Raw genomic sequence first — 21,799 nt, forward strand, 5'->3', positions numbered from 1 at the left:
TTTTATAACAATTTATTTAACAAGAAAAACAATAACAACAAATTGTTGTGGTGCCGTTTTTAACGACTATCAAATGGTGTCGGTGTCAAGCGCGGCCTAGAAAACAAAAACCAGCGAAACACTCGCCCCCGCCCCCCGGCCCCTCTTACCTATAAAAAAATTTAAACCATATTCAGTCAGAATTCCAAGCACGTTTAACGCAGGCTGCAGAATTACGCAAAATAAACCCAACCAGCAACAACAACAACAAACAGCTGACGTTCATTGAACGCCCAAAGCTGAGCGTAAATGCACACAGTGACTGCCAAATGTAAGTGCACCACAGACAGCAGCAGTTGGAGCTGAACTTGAAAGTGAAAGTGAAATTTGCCCCAGACAAAAGCAGGCGGCAGCTCAAGCGCTGGTAGATAGAGATACATAGACACAGAGAGGCAGATACAGATACCTATACAGATACAGATACAGATACATTTATAGCTGCCGATACAATTTGAAGCTTTGAGCGATAATAAAATTTTTCAGCAGCTTTTGCTGGAGTGCCCAGTGCTCAGAGCATCAGCCAACGTTCCAAGATGAGCGAACAGGATCAGGCTGCATCCAGCCGCAGGCCCAGCAGCTACGAGGTGAAGGTGCCGCAGGGACACACCTTTGTTGTCAGCCCCGTGGTGGCCAGCCCCATACTGACAGCGGTGCCCGTTATGAAGCCCGCGACGCCGCCAACAACCCAGCTGGCGGAGGAGGCGGAGCTGGAGGAGCAGCCTTGCTGCAGCTCACAGGCTGTGGTGCCATTGTCCTCCTCGCTGCCGTCAAAGCTGCTGCGTTTCCATGCCAAACGCTCTGCGCAGGCTCTGCTGCATCAGATGGAATCGCTAGATTCGCAGTTTGGTTCCGGATCCGAGGATGCACCAAACAGCCCAAGTGCGCCGCCTATGTCTCCGTCGACGCTGTCGACGCCCAGCGATGACAAACATCTGGATGTGGGCATGGGCTCGTCCATAGGCGACTCTGAGGAGTCCGAGGAGGATGATGAGCTCAAGCCGCTGGCCGTGGACAATCACATCATAAACGAGCCGGAACTGACTGAGGGTCAGGCGTCGCCACCAGCCGTGCCGCTTAGCGAGGCCAATCTGGAGAAGTTTCGCAAGCATCACATGGACAACATCTATTTGCATCCCAACTTTAGTTTGGATGCGTCGCCACCACCCGCCGTGGCGCCAGCTAATTCGCCGGTAATGGAAACGCGCCGTGTGCATCGCTCGTTCCTCAGCCTAAAGAAGCCTGCCGAGGAGGAGCCACAGGCGCCGCCGCCGCCGCCGCAGACAACCCAGGCGGAGCAGCCCGTGGAGCTGGCCAATGAGATAGACACGCTGGAGCCGGCGCTGGTGCCAAGCGATGAGCTGGCCGCGGAAATAGCCGAGGCCGTTGAGTTTTATTTCTCCAACGAGAGCATACTCAAGGATGCCTTTCTGCTCAAGCACGTGCGTCGCAACAAGGAGGGCTTTGTCAGCCTCAAGCTGGTGTCCAGCTTCAAGCGCGTGCGCCAGCTGACCCGCGAGTGGAAGGTGGTCGGCGATGCCGTGCGCCGCAAGTCGCGCAAGATCGAGCTGAACGAGCAGGGCACCAAGGTGCGGCGTCTGGAGCCGTTGCCCAGCTTCGATGAGACCATGCCCTCGCGCACCATTGTGGCCTGCGATCTGCCGCTAGACAAGCTGAGCATTGAGAAGGTCTCCGATCTGTTCTCCAAGTGCGGCGAGATTGCCCTGATACGTATACTCAAACCGGGCATGGCCATACCCGTGGATGTGCGCCAGTTTATGAACAAGTACCCGGAGCTGCAGCAGAAGGAATGCGCGCTGGTTGAGTATCTGGAATCGTCCTCGGCACGCGATGCACTGCATCTGGCTGGACCATTCCAGGTCTACGAGATGGTGGCACCCAAGAAGAAGACGGGCAAGAAGGCGGCCGTCATTCAGCTGGCCGCACCCGTTGCCCGCATGGTGGAGAACTATCGCTACTACAACGACGCCAACTGCGAGCGCACGCGTGGCGGCAGCTTCTCCGGCATGCCCAGCCATGAGCCGCTCCATGACCTGCGCTTTAAGCTGAAGCGCAACAACTCCGACTTCCAGCCGACCTACTATCACCAGCAGCAGCAGCAGGCATATCACCACCAGGCAGCTGCCTATCATGGCCATGGTCATGGTTATCAGCACTATCAGCCACGTGGCAGCATTGGCCTGGAGCAGCAGTCGCAGTCGCCGGGTTTTTTCGGCTATGTGCCCAGGCGTTACAGCAATACGTCTACCATCTCGGCCAACACGGCTGCCGCTTTGGGCGAGCCCTCAACGCCGCCTTCCGCTGTCGCCGCGAACAGCAGCAGCAATGTTAATCCAATGCCTGTGGCGCCGGTAAGCAGCCTGCAGCGTCGGCTGTCCAACTGCTCGGAGCAGAACTATGCTCCGGACGCGGCGGGTCTCTCCATGTCGCGTCGCGTGAGCAACTGCTCGGAGACGGGCGCACCGCAGCGTCGCGATTCCAACTGCTCGGAGAGCTGCCCGTGCTCTAGACGCGTCTCCGACTTTGGCCAGTCGGAGACGTATCGCAAGAGCTCCGTCTGCTCCAATGGCAGCTGCCCGGGCAATGGCGAGCGGCGCTACTCCAATGGCTCCATGCAGTTCGAGCGCAGCTTCTCCAATGCCAGCGATGGCAACGGCTTCTATCGTCGCCCCTCCAACGACTTCAATGTGGAGCGCGAGCGCGATCGTGATCGTGATCGTGAGCCCGATCAGCTGGTGGGCGGCGGCGGTGGTGGGTATCAGGTGTGGCCTCGTCGCTACTCCAACAATTTCCAGCAGCTGAGCAGCAAGCTGGCGGCCTACGACAATGCCCAGTACATTGGCGGGCGTCGCATCTCCACAGACTCCGGCTACGATCGCCGCTGTTCCTTTGGCTCCGAGGGCTTTGAGGGATCGCCGCGCTCCCGCACCGGCAGCTTCCTGAGCAACTACAAGCACGGCGGCGGCTCCGGCAGCGACTATGATGGGCAGCCACGTTCGCGCACAGGCAGCTTCCTGGATGGCTCGCCGCGCTCCCGTTCCGGCTCGTTTGCCCAACGCGCCGCCGAGAGTCTGGTCCGCACGCCCATGGGGCCCGATGGCAGCAAGGGTTTCGGCCAGCGTGCCCGCAAATTTGGCCAGACCATATCGCCCGTCAACTAGGACTGGCTCCAAAGGAATTGTTAACTAATTTTAGTGGGTACATTTTGTTAATCGATTTGTTTTTATTGTGAAATTATGAATGGCTGTACACTGTGATGCTGTCCACCTGCCCAACAACCAGAACCAGAACCACAACCAGAACCACAACCAGAACCACGACCATGCCAACGCCCACGCCCCTTAGCCCAGCACAGGGCGTAAGCAAAGTTTTAGAAACAACAACAAAAAGAACTAAACGAATTTGTATATCATAAGTTTTAACTAAATTAATTCAACTGGGTTGAGACTAGAAAATGCGGCATTTCTCTTGCACTTGTCCCACTGTGCAGCTACTTATTTTTGATATCTTAAACCCTATATACATTAATGGAATGTTGGAGAAGAAGCAGCACTGCCAGTGAATAGTTTAAGATTCGATTTCAGAAATTTTAAAAATTCACTAATATGAAAAACTACAGACGATTTCATAGAATGAGAAAGTTGTTCAATACAATTTTTAAATGATAATAATATTATAATTTTAGGTACGATTTTAGGCATAAGTATTATGAAGAAATTATACGACAACTATAAAGTTGAAAATTTGAGAAAAAAAAACTTTGAGAGTTAGGAGTTAGTAAATGTAGAAAGTCAATTTTAATTCACTTTGATTATTATTTTATTTTTTTTTTTTTGTTGCAAGTTTAGGACATACTTTAGTTAAGGTATGCTATATAATAACTGGCGAAGATCCTAAAGATCCCTGCTAAAGGTCCGTGGTTAAAACGTGAACTAACTCTACAGCTGCATCTGTAAAATACTTATTCTGATTGCAAAAAGTGGACCGCTTTACACAGCAAGAATTAAGGAACTTACTTAGAGTCTCAGGTTTATAGATTACAATTAGTTTATAGTTCAGCAACAGGAATGCCACATTTTCTAGTTTTAACCAATTTTTTATTGTTTTTCTATTGATTTTTCTTTATTTTTGCCAATATTTTAGCTAGTTTAATAATTCATATATGTTATAGGCTTAAGAAACTCGGTTGTCCTTGCGAGGAAACAGCAAAACGGTTTATTACAGGAGAGAATAAAAATATTTTTCATTTTTAGCTTTTAATTTTCTTTTGTGCAAACATAAATGATAATTTATGTGTTTAAATAGGTGCCAATCAAATGTTAACTTAACTATTTTTATATGCATAACTCTATAAATATATTAAAATATTAATTTGCCTATATATATATATATATATATATATATATATATATGTGTGTATATTGTAAAACAAAGTATTTTTGTGTATTGTTTTCATCTCCTATTATTGTTTCTTAAGAGCTGAACTTGAAAGAGGCACCTACAAGGCTGGCCCTTGCTCAAAATATGTCCCACAAATAATGCCGACTCATGGTCTATGTGAAAGATTGCGCAATTGCCAAACTGAAAGCAAATATTCGCAGCCACTCGAGAACCGTTTTGAGGCTCGAAGGTAACTAGGCCAACAAATCAAAGGTACAGCTACAGCTACAGATACAGATACAAGCTGTGCTATGTGAAAGCGAAATTGTTTGGCTTGAAATTTTCAAACTCTGATTATCGATTCGCAAATGCGCATTTATGAGCTTAATATTAAATTTGTATTGTGACACACGATCCATGCAAAATGTAAAATGTGTGGACGCGTGACGCATGCAACGCCAAGTCCAAGTATCTCGACCCCCTCCCCTTCTCTGCCCCCACGACCGTTGCCAGCCTGCGGCTGAGACGCTCGTAATTGTTAATAAAGCGGCCGTTAGCATTGTTGGCCAGCTATTGGTATTTGTTTGCGGTTGTTGCTGTTGTTTTTTAAAGCTGCAGTTGAAGTACTTATACTCTGGCACTCGGTATCTTAATCGTTGGCCGTGCGTGTGCGATTTTTTTGTGGTTCCAAGGTATTCGCATGTTTCATTTTTATTTTTTTTTTGTTGTACTTTATTATTAAAATATTTCAATATCTTTTGCCTTTTTTTGCGCTGCGCACGCATTGCGCCGCCCACTCCAAAAAGCCAAAGAGTTGCGGCAAAAAAAAACAAAAACCGAAGTCAACTAAAAACCCGTTTTTTTAGCGCTGAACTAATTGTCGCACATTTCTCAAAGCGTGGGCAAAGGAGCTGTGCTCCAGCTTCATGGGTAAATTTACTACGAACGTATCTATATAAAAGCCATGTATCTATGGGAAGCTGTGCGTGCCGCTTGCATAACTCTAATGTGGTTTAATCTGCAGCCAGATGGAGACCCCCACATGCAATTTGTGTAGCCGCCGCTTGGGGCAGGCACGACTGAGGCGGTGATTATGAGAGCTAATTGAAGATCAGCGCTATTCGATGTGGGATACAATATTGGGCATATAACTTCCGGCTAAAGTACATTTGAGTATGGACACTAAATTTAGCAGCTCAACGCAATTTATGCTAATTGTGGTATAAAACATTTCGAAAATGAAAGCAAACGCTGCGAAATGAAAGCTGAATGAGCAACCGGTTTGCGTTCGCATCTGATCAGAACAGAACCTCAAATTAATTAAATGTAATGCAGGCAGGGTTCATCCTCAAACGCATTGTGCCAGGCACTCCAGGCCTTATTTATAAACATTGTAAATTATACGATATAAGAGCTGGGGCCAACAAACAGCGAACATTTGGCTGACAGGTCTGCTCAGTCTGTCGATGACATAACCCGACCCGATTCGGTCCTGTCCAGTCCAGTCCAGGCCGCGACTGGATACGCTGTGCATTGAGCTGTGCCCGTGATTAGCTGTCGTGGGCACCAAATTGAGCTGTTCGGTTGCTGAGTTGCTGCCACTTGTGGCGAATCTTGACGCTAACCTTGACATGCGTCTCGCTTTTGGCGCACTGCGTTATCCTTGAGGCGGCTAAAAATGTCTCAAAGCGTTGCGCCATGTCGCGCAACATAACGTTCGCGAATTCAATGAAACTCATCGCCGCGGGCTGTGCGTAGAACGTGCCGTGTGGCAAGTGCTGCTGGCAACAACCTTGACCGTCATTCAACAAGTATACGAAGAAGGCCTTTCGGCTAGTCAGCCATACGACGACAGGCAATGAGAAATTGGACTGTTCGACTGTTCACATGGCGTATGCGCAATATATTCACTTCCGGCACTCGAATAAAGGTTGCGCCTTTTGTTTTGGCTTGTCATGTGCGAGGGTTTTTCATTTATCTTCAAGTACAATAGTTAAGAGCCACATCTACCTGCTTGTTGGCAAACAAAGAAAAGTGCGTAGAAATTTCCGCTAAACAACATTAAAATTCACATTTAGTTCGTTTTATTTGCAGCCACTGTGCGTATTTGTTGTATTTATTTCAATCTCAATTGCATAAACAATTCTCGTCGGGGCTGACCTCAACACGTTCTCTCTCTAGCCAAATAAAAATAAATTCACAAATATCGTACACTCATAAAATAAATAAATTCGCATTTTACACTGATGTTCAGTGTATTATTAACATAATACAGTCATTTCCCAATTTGTGTGTTCAAATAGAATATCTTTTTCTGGGTGCCATGATTTTTAATCGAATCGGGTTTATGTAATATAAACAAACTTTAAGCATATGTGAGCTTGGCTTTGATTTTTACTATGCTTTAAGATTTTATTGCTCGTATTATTTATTTAAATATATTGTGATTTTATTATTCATATTATCATGTATTTCTAGCAGAAAAACTGACTGGTGCGACGATTCCAACGAAATATATATATACTTAGATGATCCGATTGCCTTGAGTGACAATCAATAGATGTGTCTCTTAAGATCAGCCAGGATAGAGCTTTTTCTTAATAAATTAAAAACTTTAAGAACCTCAAAATGAAACAAATTTCCAGCGATCGATTGGCATTCAAGTCTTTTCATGATTCGTCCACAAAATTACAAAATAAACAAACAGTAAGATAATTTTGGACGTGTTTTTGCCTATGCTGAGAGTCCTGTGCTAAGCAATTCGTATGGATCAGAGCTATTAACTGGCCAGAGGACACCCAAGTCGTCCTGTTTATTTTCGCCGTTTTCTTGCGGACCGCAAATGAAATTAAGAAAGCATTGGATTCTGACACCAGATTGTTTGAATGTGAATTGTTGAATGAAAATCTGAAAGCCATCGTTTTGTTGAAACTTTAAATTTGGTTAAATTAAAATGTTAATTTAAATTTGGGTGTATTCTGCGAGGCTCGAAAGTAGGCAATAGTTTTGTGTATCGCGATATATTAGCGACTTCCGCTTGCGGCCCGAAAGTATGCAATACAACTTGAGCTTCGGTGTTTTAGGGATCATCACAGAAGTATGCAACGATTTATTTAAAAAATGATTAAATGTCAAGTCCACAGCTCAACGAACATTAACTTGGAAAGCACAAAATAATTTTTGTTAGGCACAGTAAATATTCTGTTATAAAAATTTCCATAAGCAATAGAATGCATAAAAGAAATATGCCATTATATCAGTTCATTCAATATGTTTACATTGCGCTTCATGTATTTGATTGATTAATCCCATCCTTAACAATCTTCAATAATTAAACTGCCTCATTAAAACCCTCTCAGTCTACGCATAATTCCCATTTCGAACTTTTGACAGGACTACATGCCTTTTGCCCGCCAGGATGCGACAGTCGCGACACTCTGACGACAATTTGGAATGCCTCCAATACCCCAACCTCAGGCACAGCTCCTGGCCCAGAACCAGGGCCAGACACAGTCACCTACACATGCCACAGTAGACATTTTTATTTACTAGCTGGCGCCTGAGGCGTTCGCTAATTGCGCCTAAACGCCAGCAATAGGCGCCAACAGCAGCAGCAGCAACAACAACAGCAACAACAACAACAACAATTTAAGGGAACAGGAAATAGCTGAACGGGAATGAGGAAACTTGTTTTGGATTACGACTGGGGAGTCGGACTGGGAATTGGTCTGGGCCGTGCGCTTTGTAGTTGATAGCCTTTGCATTTAGTTGCCACATCGTAGCTAATAATAAAAGCTAATTAAGCATTACTGTGACAACACCTGTAAGTTATGAGTGTGTGTGTGTGTGTATACAACACTTTCCACAATAAATTGCCACTAAATGTCACTAATAAGTGTCTGCCTCGAGTGAGCTGCAACAAGAGACATTGCGAGTTAGTTAGAGTGAGAGGTGCATAGTTTTTCCAGGCAGCAACTTGCTTTTCTAATTAATTTATGATTTTCCTCACCGCATTAATCTCACTCAAATGCCGACGGCCGTGTTGGAGGATGTGGGGCGCCTCAAACGCGCACGTTCCCAAATGAGTTGTGGTTGTTGCTTGCCTAAAAAATGTCGTGCACATGTGCCCCGCGTGTTGTTGTTGTTATTGTTGCTACGGTCTTAGGGGCAGCAGCAGCAGCTCATGTTTTCTTAGACATTTATCATAATTTCCAAAGAGTAGCAGCAACATCAAATTATGTCTTTGTTGGCTCAAAAAATGAGCTGCTACGCGGATTATGCGATTTGGGGCAAGCGTGTGGCGTCTCCATTTCAATGCAACAAGTGCAACAGCAACAGCAACAGCAACATTCGCCCGGTTAAGACAGCGCTGTCAGCTTAAGTGGCATTTGCCAAAACACTTTCTTGGAAATTAATTAAAACATATGCTCATCACTCAGTACCATAAATCAGGGCCCGGCGACAATTATCAGTTTCAATTTGTGCGTAAAACTGTTTGATATCACAGAGCAGCAGCAAGAGCTGTGTCCCAGGCCAATTAGCAGCAGGCAACAGCTAGACCCCAGACAACATCGTTTGGTATCGCCTTAACCCTTGTTTGGGGCGCAATTTGCCGCCACTTTGAGGAGGGGCAAGTTTGGTTGCAGCTCATTAAAATGCCGCCGCGCAATTGTAGCTAAAGTCAAAGAAAATTAAGCAAAATGCCGTACAAAATTTCATCGATGCGTTGAGGTGGCAACAGAACAGCTCAACTCGACTCGACTGGAGTCGCCTCGAAATCAACTTACAACCTGAGGCACGAGGCGTACTCTCTCCACTGGGGCGTGCTGGCATTTTTCCACTAGCTAACACCCTGTTGCCTGCCTCATCAGCTTCTCAGCCAGCTCCAGTTGTGTCTTGTCAACTGTCGTCCACTGAGTAATTACACCAAATTAATTGCCCAGCGCTGTCAGTTGCGCATTGTCTGCTAATTTTTTCCAATTGCTACGTGCAACGTGCAACATTTAATTGCCGCCATCAGCACGTGATTATCTGAAAATTGATAGTGCAGTTGCAGTTGGGCTTTGATTTCGTTTTTGTATCCTATAAAAAGACGCACGCAATTACCGCAATGGGAAGCTGAATGCCACGCCCCCACCCACCCACACCCACCACTCCACTATGGGCGACCATAAAAAACGTTGATTTAAACTGCATGTTTTGTAAATATCTAATTTGATAATTGGTTGTAATTTATGAGTTTTGTCTGCGCGTACAAAACATGCATAAATGACGCCTTTTATGCGCTCGCTCCGCTTCTCAGAACTCCCCACACACGAAATGCGTGCACATTAAATTAATATGCATTGCTTCTTCTTATATTTCTCGTTTACTCTCTCTCTTTTTTTGGTTTTAATTATTATTTATATCTGTCAGCCTATAAGGCGTGGATATGTGCAGCGGTTTATGTCTTCGGGCAGTTTTTCATGAATGAAATAAAATGCAGCCGTCGCCTAATGAGAAAACAACCAAATGAGGTAAGTTTTTGGATGCTGAAATTTGAGACTGGAATCGAATTGTAAGCAAGCGCTCCATTGAAACTAAAGTTGAAAGAATTGAAGTATATTAAGTTTATTTAATTGGAATGAATACTCAATTGCTAACTTAGACTAATAATTGGCATTTGTTATTTTAATATATTGCTAGTATGGAAAAAGATTAATTTAAAATTATATGACGAAAAGGAACTTCATTTACTTAGGTCAATAATTAACGTATATTATTTTTATATATTTCTAGTATGGGAAAAGATTAATTAAAAGTTATATGATGAAAAGGTACCTAATTTATTTAGGTCACCCGCTGATGATTTTTAATTAACGAATTTCCCAACTATTTTCCAATTAATGAAAACGGCTCAAGCAATAAATTACAACAATTTGTATATAAAATCTAGTTAGTCCAATTATTATTATAATTACAGGTTTGAAAACATTGGATATAATTTGAATTAAAATGTATTCACCTTATTTTTAGGAAGGAAAATTACCCTGCGTCGCCCCACCCTAATGAAAAATGTTGAAAATGCAAGTGGTCCCGCCCTTGATTGTCATTTCATGATTATGTTTATTGACTCCATAAATTATTAATTATTAAGGTTAAATATAACAAAATATGCGAATTGAAAATTGCTGCTCGATTTGAGCGGGTGAGCTCTCGCTTTTTGGTTCAATGCAAACTTTGACTAGGGATTAAGTTTTACTTCAACTTAGCCTCTTTTGATCAAGCGTGGCATCTATATGTACCCTGCCTGTCATGTTATAGCCAAAATATCAGGCCAAATCTTGGCAAAACTAATAAACATTCTAGAGATTGTTTTGTGAAAGGTTTTTTAATCATTCAGTTTGTCAGTCAGGTCCAAGTCTTTTGCATTTGTGGATGTAGAAAGAAAGATCAGCTCGGCAAATAAAAACAATAATCAATAATTAAGCAGATGAAAAATAGCTCAAAGAACGAAGATAAAACACTTCAATTGAATTTCTATTGATATAATTATGAAATGCTTTAAGAGTCTTGTCCCATTTAGAAGTAAATGCGACTTGTTGTCTCGTCTTGCAGTCCTATTTGTTTCTGACACAAATTAGCGTCAAGGCAAACAAACAGCCCAGCAAATGAATCATGCTGAAATTTCGTCAAAGAGTTCAATGCACGCCCAGCCACAAGATGCGGGACAGGGACTTCACCTTTGACGTAATCGGAAACCCAAATACACGAGCAATGGCGTGGGAGTGCCTCGGACAGATGTTTAGTCCGGGGCATTTCTTCTAACTTGAATGCATCATTAGTCGACAAACACACAAAAACAAAAAAGGGACGAACAAAAAACGGCGAGTGATACACGCGACTGCGAGCCGGAGTCGGAGTCGGTGTCGAAGCCAGAGCCGGAGTCGGAGACGGAGACGAAGACGGAGCCGTGATTTATGTTGCGTGCGCCTGACAAACACTTGAGAAGTGATGATTTATAATGAAGATGCATGCATTCGTATTAATTAAATGAGTTTTTTTGTGACACGGTTGCGCTCCATTTAACGTTAAATGCCAGTGGAGGACGACGACGGGCTCCAAAGTAAGCAGATCCGATAAGTGTAGTGTATATATATATATATATCGGAGCATCCAGTTTCGGTTTCTGGCCCATAGGGCTGGCTGCAAATTGGTAATTGATTTGGAATGCCAGTGCCAAGTGGCTATATTCAGGGATCTGGCAGCGGAATTTAAAATATGGCAAGCAATAGTCGAATATTCATTAAGCGCAATTATGAAAATTAAGTTGTCATTTTGATTTGAATGTGGCGGCATGCGGCATGTGGCATGCGGCTCATAAGCAATATGCTCATTAAATTAAATCAAACTGACAGCCGGCCTGGCTAAATAGATGGGCCCAGCCCGTGCTCATTCCTCGATTAGCCCCCCGTCAACCCTCTGCCAGCTGCCACCACGCTCGCCCCCCCTTTTGCATCTTCTCTGTCGCTCACTTCCATAGTTTAGCAGCAGCGCCGACTAATTAACGTGCTTTCACATATTTTGCTCAAATTGTGCATGAATAATGAAGACATTATCGCGATGCGATGTTACAGGCTGCTGCCAAAGCAGACACCCTGTATAATTGGCGAACAGCCAATTGCAGCAACTATCCTCGACTAAGGCAATTCTCGATGCCTCTCTCTCTCTCTCACTCGCACTGTTGCCGTCTCTTTCGCCTGAATTATGTGTTAATAATTTGGAATTAATGAACGTTTTACATGTTCCTCGAAATCTGCCCAGCCATAGGAAAGCGACAAATTTGTTTATTGCACGAAAAGTGCGCCTGCCAAATGGTGGCTAATAAACAGAAACAGAAATATTTATATAGATAGAATGGGATAGAATACAGGCATACAATGGCGGAATACGAGTTCTCATACATTAGGGTATATCATAATTCTGTCACGAAAAGTCTTCGACCTCATAAAGTACACACATTTCTAGTTCAGGATCTAATCTTTTTATTGTAAAGACACCAATTTAACTACATCATTTATCCAGAGGCATGGAAAATCAGTTAAGCATTAGTCTATAATATGCTTCAGTTATATTTTTATAACGAACTTCAATACTCTTAATACTTCTACTGCCAACCCATATGTAATCAGACTACTGCATTAAATATCTTCTTTTTTTGGAATTATCCATCAGAAAATTATAAAAACATTTCTAAATGTATACAAGAGTATTTATTCTTCGGCTTGTCTAAGATAGCCCTTCTTTCTCGTTCTATTATTATAATCAAAGCTTCAGATTTCCGAAAGTATATTGAATGTAGGTTTGTTTGTCCGGAAGTAGTTCTAAAATTTCAATCCACAATTAAAATCAAAAAAGGACTAACAGAGAAACGAGAGAGCATACAAAAATTGAAATACTTGAAATCGAAATCGTGATTGAAGTAGGCACAATTTATGAGTACATTCATCTGTAGGCTATCCCGCCGAAGGGGACATACAACCCACATATGAGTACATGTAGCTTGTGAAATATGTTTGCAAACTTATTAAATATATTTAGCGAGGCATCAAAATATTAAATAGCGATACTTGTAAACAATTAGCCAAAAATTATGACTTTTAATCGTCACAAGAAGAACCAAAAAAGAGCAAAACAAATCCCAGACATATAGACATTACGGGACACGCCCACCGCGCGCCTAGAGGCTGCGACAATTTCACACATGTTATATAAATAAACATATGTGTGGTTTTTTCGTGAAGAGCAACGTCTTCGAGCATCTCGACCATTTCTTTCCAATGCATTGCCACAGTTCCGGCGAGTGGAAAGAGTCGGCTATATGGCCACAGGCCACGCCCCCGCGAGATCTGTGTTCTACAATACGCAGGATGCGTTCCGTGCTCGAATTCAAATTAGTTTTCCGAAACAAGTCGCCGCGCGCTGTTGTGTCTGATTCCGGCTACGGCTCCATACGAAATATCCGATCCGAACCGATCCGTTCCGATCTGTTCCCAAGTGAAAATGAATGCACAATCTGTGGTGCGTCGCCATCCGCACAGTTTTTCGATCGAGCAGATTCTAGCCAAGCCCGAGCCACACAGTCCCAGCAATTATGTGGACAAAGCGTCCAGCTTTGAGGTGATCCACGATAATCAAGCCCAGTTGGCGCACAACGAAAGTGGGCGTGGCAGTTGTGATGTGTCCCGCGTGTCCAGTCCGGCGACATCCAGCTGCCTGGAGGACGGCCTGGACGATGCCAAAAGTGATATAGAGCTTGCCTCGGATGATGGCAGTGGTGCGTATAGAATTCCAACTGCAAAAAGAATAAAATGCAGCTAGTCACACGGATATTGGCCGAGATTTTGGGGGCTTATTATTGCAGTAGAATGTTTGTGTTGTTCCTCTTAAATGGAATGCAACTGGATAATTGTGTCGTAGTAATAAATACTTTTCACTTTTTATGCCATCAGAATTGCGACAAAGTTTAACAGCTTCTTTTGGTCTAAATTCCGAACTGGATAAACTGGGCTTTAATCTTGAGAAAACACAATACCTTAGGCAACTAGGCAAATTGATTAGCCTTCATTGATTTTTCCGATGTGCCGCAATCTTAAGTTTTAATCGATCTTTGGACACGATTTAACTAAAGTTCATGGCACATCGGAAAAATCAATGATTTTTAATCAATTCTAATGCCATTAAAAGTGAAAAGTATTAATTAAATATACAATTTGTCTTTCATTCTATATTCGGTTAGTCGGAACTCTGAAAGCTTATGATTTTTTCGATTTCCTGTAGCCATAAAATAGCATAACACTTAATCTGAGGCGGGCCTAAGTACATATAACTAGCTAAGTCTCTAGGTTAAATAGCGCCGGAAAAATGGGGTACAGACATTAATTAGACAAAACCAATAACTTTCTTTTCAATTTGTGAACGATACAAGACTATATACAAATACGTCCAAATATTCAATATAATATTAAATGAAGAAAAGGTTAGAAAGTCAGGCTTCATATTGTTGAGGATTACAAAGAAAATTATGATTTTAGTTATCTCGCTGAGCATTTTATACAAGTATATATGTAGTTTACATATTGTCAATCATTTTATATAGAACTTTATCTATTAAGATGATACATATATATCTATTAAGAGGATCATGCATAGTTAAAATTATATTAGGTAAAGGAAAATTGAGTGGCCTTCGGACGAGGATGCCACAATTAGAAATCAAAAGACTTCCAATAGTTCACATATAATCAAAAAAAAAAATGTATTCGTTAAGTCACCTCTCCTAGTAGCCAGCTTTTAAGCGAAATAGAAAGATTAATTATTGGAAAAGTCATAAAAAAAATAAACATCATTCACCAATATGCATTGGCTGAGTGATCTCGTCTGTCATGTGCGCGATCCACAAACAAATAATCAGAAATTGGCCCGAGGGGCGTCACATAATGGGCCGCCCGCTAATGATGCAAATGTGGGACGGAAAACTGTCCCGTGGGCAACTTGGCTGGCTTATCTCATTTTTCGAACGTAAATGTCACTGAAAATCGGAAAATTTATATGACAATTTGTTTACGGTCAAGTCGGCAGAAATGTGCTGCCAAATGGCCAATTAGATGCATTGGTCACAATCAAGATGAAATGATGCCAATTAAAATCGAGCGTCAAGTGTTCGCATACAGGGTGCTCTCGGCGCTGCGACCTCTGCCAATTAGTAGATTGGCAATTGGCAAATTCGAATTAGCCGCAAATTGTTTGGCAGAGCACACGACAATGGCCGCAGTCGATAGCAATTAATGTCTAAATCTGATTCACATACCATGCGGGATTCCTTTTCGTTTGCATTGCAGCGCACGACGATCGCAAGAAGCGTCCACGCACCGCCTTCTCCGCCGCTCAGATCAAGGCGCTGGAAACGGAGTTCGAGCGTGGCAAATATCTATCCGTGGCCAAGCGCACGGCGCTAGCCAAGCAGCTTCAGCTTACCGAGACACAGGTGAGCAGCAGCAGATTCCAATTAGTGTTGGTTTTTTTTTAAACACTTTGTTTAATTTGTAGATCAAGATCTGGTTCCAGAACCGACGCACCAAGTGGAAACGCAAATACACCTCGGACGTGGAGACGCTCGCCTCCCATTACTACTCCCAGCTGGGCATGGGTGGCATGGCGCGTCCCATGGTTGTGGGCGATCGCCTCTGGCTGTTTAGCCAGACTCCGGCGGGTCCCACGCCCATACAGTCCATCATGTTGAATGGCAGCGGCGCCGCGACGCCCATGCGTCCATACGGTCCACCGGCTAGTGCGCCTGGCATGCCGCCTCTGCACGGCTCCAGCGTTATTGAGAGCGCCAGGAATGCCATACTGTCGCGTGGACAACCGCTTAACTTTGCGCTGCCTTTCGGATTGGCCAAGCCACCGCCGCCGCCGCCGCCAACCGGAGGAACAGCGACTTCCCCAGCCAGTTATGTGCCGCGCTGTAAGCCGTATCCGAGCAGCTTTGCGGACTATATACCGCCACATGCTCACAATGAATCTTATCTTCAGCTGAAGTATGCTACGCTGCCGCCTGAAGTGGATGCGGATGCGGGCACCAGCAATGGTCTGGCCGAGCTGGAGCGTGTGTTCGGTGATGCCAATGCCAATTTTCTGCTGAACAAAAACGTGCCAGTCGCCACCAGCACCATCTCCTGTGGCTATGGACACGAGGGACTGTCGCAGGCGCAACGCAGCCGACGCGCCACGCAATCCGAGTCCGAGTGCAGTGACATTGACTGCGAGCAGCTGGACGAGGATGCGGACGCTGTGGAATAGCCACATCAATCAAATGAAAAGTCAGCTTTTAGTTAGTTATCTTTATAATCTATGTTTATACGCCACACACAAAAATATGCTCATATAAATACAACTAGTCATACAGATGTGATGAGTATGTTGTCTGTAGGTTAGTATCTATCACTATTTGACAGTGGCAGGCACACAGAGTAGTAGGATGTGAGGGGTGTATTTCACTGGGGGAATTTAACGTGTGTGCCTGTCTCCCGAAATGCTTAGAGTTAACTATGGCTATTCTATGTTACATGTTGTGGGTCGGTTGTTGGCTCTCTTTCAAGTTACAAATTACACGAATTATAATTAGATAAATCAAAATCACAAAGACTTATGTTTAACGGCCGTTACAGACTTTCGAGCTCAATCTGGAGTTGGAGTTCATTCAACTTAACAACTAAATGCCCATTTGTACAGTAAATCAGAGCGAATCAGCATTAACAGAAATAACATTGCAACAAAGTCAGCGACTGCTGTGACTATATATAGTATACATATTATCTAATACTGTCAACTTGTCGTTGCTATTGCTTCGGTTACAAATTTCAATTGGCTGTGTGCTACGAGATGGGGCGGAGGGTACGGATCTGACTATAACATAGAATTGGATCGGTCTCGTTGCACAAGTTTTACAAATTAAATATATACGTAGTTGTAGTAACTGGAGTCTCATCTTAGATCGGTTTAGCACTGGTTGCGAAACATACATTAGATTTACAATTTTAACTAAACTACTTAATGAACAAAAAATAAACTTTTAGTCCTATTTTTTGGTATTGCAAAAAGTTATCAAACACTCATTTTGATTCGTTACGTGTTGCATTGAGCTGAGCTTAGGGTCTATCTAGTAACTAGTTTTGTGATGTTAGCTCCATGACAGGTCATAGCCCTTCCAATTAGCACTAGGCGCTAAATGTACACGTCGCTTATTATAGTAGAACGAAACGATGCCATGGTAAGCGGTGCGTGGCACACCACTCTGTCAAAGATAAAATAAATATTAGACACAATATGTTAAGAATTGTGAGAAATGTTCACCTTAAAATCGTCCATGAGCCCAAGCATTCTGGTTATGCGTTTGTACTGATCACGATTATTGTACTGCATGCGCACTGGTCCCTCCATGGCAATGAGATTGAGACGCAGCTCGTCAAAGGTGACCAGGGGAAGCACATAGACTTGCTTTAAAAACGTGTTATCATAATTTTCCTACGAAATACACAATAAGTTAGTTGAACTTCACTAAACAACAGGATGTACGCACTTTTAATAAATAACTCATATTTATTTTGCTAAACTGTACAAAGTCCTCGCTGAGCTTTATGTGCTTCAGATATTTGTCGAAAAACAAACCGCTAAAAGAAAGTGCAGAAGCATATTAATAGTTAATACGTATAAGTATTTCAACCACTTACTTTGACACGCCAATCTTGCCAAAAGTGCGTGTACGTGAGATTTCAGGTCTAATGCAAACGCGATCCTTGCGTTGCTCCGGATGCCGTATCCAATCATCCCAGAAGCTGCAAAGAGGAGTAGCATATTATAATTCTGCTCAAACTATTTGCACTGCAGCTTACGATTTGGGCCATTTGACAGACAGCTCGCTCCACAGCTCCTTGGTCAGCATCCAACCCAGGCCGGGAAAGAAATCGGTGCGATAGAGCAGCTCAGGCTGGGCCGTGTCTATAACGTTCGCCTTGCCATTGTCATTCCAAGCCGAAACACACCAAAGACTCCTATCCTGCTTGAGCAGCTTGTGCGTGCCCAGAAAATACTCGAAAAAATCGGGCGCCACATTCAAATCGTCCTCAACAATTACCACATAATCAAAGCCAACATGGAAGGTGGTATTCAGCGCCCAGCCATAGTGTCGTGCAATCTTGTAGTAGCCCTTGAACTTCTTCTCCTTGGGCAGCACTGAGATATCGCTCTGATCGGGCTGCTCTATAAGCGTTAATTGGTTGCCAAACGATTGAATGGCTTGTTTGGTCAGCTCATCGCCGCAATCCTACAGAAATCATGATTTGAGTAAGTTGTTGATCGCTTAGCTTGCGCAGCCCAACACTTACCTGGGAAACAATTATGGGAAACTGCTCGATGCTGGGCCGATATTGCACAAGATTCTCCAGGCACTTGACGACCGAGATGCGATTGCAGGCAAACACCAGGATGGGTATGACAGGCTCACCATTCGCCAGATATGTTCTAGTCGGTATTTGCGCTGATGTTGCCACTGACGTGGCGTGTGTTGCTTTCGGATCCTGTTCCAGCAGCTCATTTGAGATTTCAGCAGCGACAATTGTTATTTTTGGAGTCGTGGTCATCTGCGGGTCGGTGTACTTGAGTCTCAGAAATTCAATCAGCGTTTGTGATAATCTCAAGCTTTTCGACTGCTCCGTTAATGCCTTTGGCAGTATTTGTTTCATCTTCTGACTTTGTTGCATCGCGTCCAGTTGGCCATTGCTATTGCGCAGTAGTATATAATACGTAATGAACGTCCACATGATGAGGAAGCTAATCACCATCACCTGCACCTTGCGCGAACGCATATTGCTGTGTGCGGGCTGAGCTGGGCAGCGGAAGGGGCGTCAAACTTTTCACGTGTTCGTCGTAATCACTTGATATCTCACGCCAGCAGAGCTCGCTGGGGCTAGTGCAGCATCTGTTTGATGTGAATGGCTCGTCGTCTGAGTGAAAATTGAAATTGTTTGTGTTCGTTGAAGCGCCAGATGCGCTCATGTATTGCGTGCTGTTTTAATCGGTGGGAGTGGAAGCTTTGTTGTTGTTGTTGTTGTTGCTTGGGTTGTTGCTGGTTTTGCTGTCGTCGGTGCGCTGGACAACAGCAGCCCTCGCAGCGGCTCAGTTTTGCAAAGTTTATGCTGCTGCCGCACCACATTAGCATCGACTGCTGGCGTTGTGTGATAATGGCAAGGGCGGCTGGCGGTGTCTCTGCTTGGCCGCTACATTTATAAATGGATCACGCGTTATGCACCAGCGCCTGACTTAATGACGATTCGTGTTGATGTGGAAAGCAATGCGCCAGCTTGGCAATATGTTAAAATGCCCAAACCAAACAAAAGCGCACACGTCGTCTGTTTCTCTTAATTGTAAAACTGTGTTTGTTGTGTGATTTACTTGTGGTATTTTAAGATGGCTGATAGTCGGTCACACTTTCCCAGTCAGCTGGCAGTTTTTCAATGTTAGCCAACACTGGAGCAGTTATGTTAACTCAAATTGGTGCTGTAGAAACTTTAAATCTGCTGTGTTGTGCAGCGAGCGTAATTTGAAAATTTATAATTTATTTTAACGAAAATGTACACAAACTCAATTCAATTGGATTGTTTAATTTTATTAATTCATTTAGTTTTAGTCATTAATTAAATTAGCTTAACAGTTAAACTTAGAAGACTAGTAGGTGCTTATGCATAAGACCAATTTATCATGTTATCGAAATGTTTATAAGAATCACTGTGTTTGTTTGTTGTTGCTGTTGTTATTGTTTGTTGTTGTTGTTGTTGTTGTGGTTTTTCCTTGTCACTTAGGCTGGCATTGTCGGAGCTTCAGCTGAGAACTACTCACATTAAAATTAATTGTATTTACGATTTATAAATGGCAGTTACATAAGTATATATATTAGTAGTAGGTAGTACATATATTTTTTTTAATTGCCATACACACTGCACACACGCAGCTCCAACCTGATTAACAACCAGCCCGCCTTTCGTTTGAGATTTACAATTGCCATATGTCCGACTATTTACATGAGGCGCCAACACAACGCACCGACCAGCGCCCAGAGGCTGAAGACGACGGGTTGGACCGCAGCCGAGCTGAGCTGTCCCAGCTCTCGTTCATCCACCACAAAGGCGGGCACAGCGCTGCTGGCGGGCGTTTGCTCCATGCTGCGGCTCAGTTCCGCAAAGTTGCCGCGACTGTTGCGCGCCAGGCGCTGATTGGCCAGCTTCAGTTCGCGCAGCTTCTCCTCCAGCTGCAGCACCTCATCTGTGAAGGAGAAGTCTCCGATTAGCTGGCACACAAAACAATCGCCTGGCTTAAAAACTCACTCTTGTTGACGCCCTCAATGTCGTTGACTTGCAGGAACATGGCCAGTGATATCTCATAGACCTTATTCGCGGCGCTGATCTCACGCTTGCGCCTGCCATAGCCCACCTGGTTGTTGGAGCACTGTGTACCTAGGCACTTATCCAGGCAGACATTGACCGTGGCGCGGAACTGCACATACGAGGAATCGGGAAACTTGAAGGCCTTGAACTTGGCGCTCAATATATCGCCATCTACGGTGTTAAAGTTCTCAAACAGATAAGGATCCACTGTGCAGCTGCAAGGAGTACAAAAAGCAAAGATTAACACACACAAACTGGTTGGGTAATTGGTCAGGTCGTATGCACCCCTTGAAGATGAGCGTCTCGGAGGAGGTGTGAGTGTCTGTGACATCCAAATAATTGACTCCCAAGCCATAAACCGGCGCCGAGTCCTCATCCAGGTTGATTTCCATCGTCAATGGCGTGCCCTGCATGAAATGAGAGTAAATTAGTGCCATAAACAAGTGTAAGTGTGCTTGGGCAGGCCAACCTACCGACTTGACCGTCAAATCTCTGGTAAACTTCTGGCCATCCTGGCTAACTCCAATCGACAGACGCGGCTCCGGTGCACGTTTTGTCAACGAGGTGGTTATCTCCAGATCGCTGCAGGCGATGCCAACAATGACATAAGCAGAATAAAAGAAAAATGCACTTGAAAAGAGCTGTCGGAATGGAGGAGGAGGGGAGGGGGGGGGGGGGGCGGCACGCCCATTAAATGTATGCCGGATTCAACAAAGTAATTGAAGGACATGGCACGTACATATATCAACAATGCACTCAAAAGCAAACATTGTAATACCCTCTCCCCATCATTAAGTACGTTTGTCCGGCGGCACGCCCGGCAATTAAATTGACTGTGGGGGTATTAGCGCGGGCATCGATTTGACGGCTAATTACCGGCTGGTAATGGCCGCCCGAACAGCCAGTGGGACAGTCGTTTGATTTATGACCACACAGCCTTGGCATAGGGTTGGGTCCGTGCCGCTGCCGATGCTTGGGTCTGAGTCTGGGCATTTAATATGCCATAAAGTTTGCATAGATTGCGCATAAAAATATGCATAGATGCAATTTGAGGACGTTGCATTTTGATGGGCAATTAAAAGATGCGCAGCGCAAGCCGCTGACCGAAAACTTACTCTGGTTCCTGAAAACCCGCCGGCAGCACATCGCGTCTGACCAGGCCATGATGCTGGGCAGGCAGCTGCTCCTGGAGCACGACGCGCGTCTGCTCCCGTCCGGCGTTGGTGCCATTCATCATGACATTATAAACCGGACCGCTTGTGGTAATGCATTTGACGCTGACAATCTCCTTGCTGCTGGCCGATTCAATGATGATTTTATGGTAATACACCTTTTTGCCCTGCGGTGACAAACAGCATGTACACACAGAGAGAGAGAGAGAG

The 21,799-nt window shown here is 44.3% G+C and overlaps 4 protein-coding genes across 5 annotated transcripts in view; 2 read left to right on the top strand and 2 right to left on the bottom strand.

Annotated features, from left to right (window-relative positions):
- LOC115763287 lies at window positions 1-4,386 on the top strand. Its single transcript, XM_030705776.1, has one exon. The coding sequence runs from the start codon at window positions 573-575 to the stop codon at window positions 3,216-3,218; it is 2,646 nt and encodes an 881-aa protein (XP_030561636.1). The 5' UTR covers window positions 1-572; the 3' UTR covers window positions 3,219-4,386.
- A 9,022-nt stretch (window positions 4,387-13,408) lies between these two features.
- On the top strand, window positions 13,409-16,287 carry LOC115758392 (homeobox protein ceh-19). Of its 2 annotated transcripts, XM_030699017.1 has the most exons (4): window positions 13,409-13,753; window positions 15,318-15,463; window positions 15,526-15,943; window positions 16,012-16,090. In XM_030699017.1, exons 1-4 carry the CDS (start codon window positions 13,480-13,482, stop codon window positions 16,035-16,037), a joined length of 864 nt encoding a protein of 287 aa, XP_030554877.1. In that variant the 5' UTR covers window positions 13,409-13,479; the 3' UTR covers window positions 16,038-16,090. The 2 variants fall into 2 exon arrangements, with proteins under 2 accessions (XP_030554877.1, XP_030554866.1); XM_030699006.1 differs by having other exon boundaries at window positions 15,526-16,287.
- Window positions 16,288-16,310: 23 nt separating this feature from the next.
- On the bottom strand, window positions 16,311-19,397 carry LOC115758387 (alpha-1,3-mannosyl-glycoprotein 2-beta-N-acetylglucosaminyltransferase). The gene is made up of 6 exons (XM_030698991.1): window positions 18,363-19,397; window positions 17,871-18,301; window positions 17,709-17,813; window positions 17,558-17,648; window positions 17,332-17,502; window positions 16,311-17,272 (listed from the first exon to the last, which is right to left on the bottom strand). The coding sequence occupies exons 1-6, from the start codon at window positions 18,840-18,842 to the stop codon at window positions 17,159-17,161; spliced, it is 1,392 nt and encodes a 463-aa protein (XP_030554851.1). The 5' UTR covers window positions 18,843-19,397; the 3' UTR covers window positions 16,311-17,158.
- Window positions 19,398-19,641: 244 nt separating this feature from the next.
- LOC115761833 overlaps window positions 19,642-21,799 on the bottom strand; it is a 30,533-nt gene continuing 28,375 nt past the window's right edge. Inside the window, exons 4-8 of the mRNA XM_030703797.1 lie at window positions 21,533-21,756; window positions 20,891-20,999; window positions 20,703-20,824; window positions 20,358-20,632; window positions 19,642-20,295 (exon numbers count right to left, since the gene is read on the bottom strand). Of these exons, the coding sequence (XP_030559657.1) occupies window positions 20,051-20,295; window positions 20,358-20,632; window positions 20,703-20,824; window positions 20,891-20,999; window positions 21,533-21,756 (975 nt within the window). The 3' untranslated portion in view covers window positions 19,642-20,050. The remainder of the gene's footprint in view (window positions 20,296-20,357; window positions 20,633-20,702; window positions 20,825-20,890; window positions 21,000-21,532; window positions 21,757-21,799) is intronic.

This window comes from Drosophila novamexicana, unplaced genomic scaffold (assembly GCF_003285875.2).
Source record: "Drosophila novamexicana strain 15010-1031.04,08,12 unplaced genomic scaffold, DnovRS2.1 tig00000008-arrow-pilon, whole genome shotgun sequence".
Classification (NCBI taxonomy): Eukaryota; Metazoa; Arthropoda; class Insecta; order Diptera; family Drosophilidae; genus Drosophila; species Drosophila novamexicana.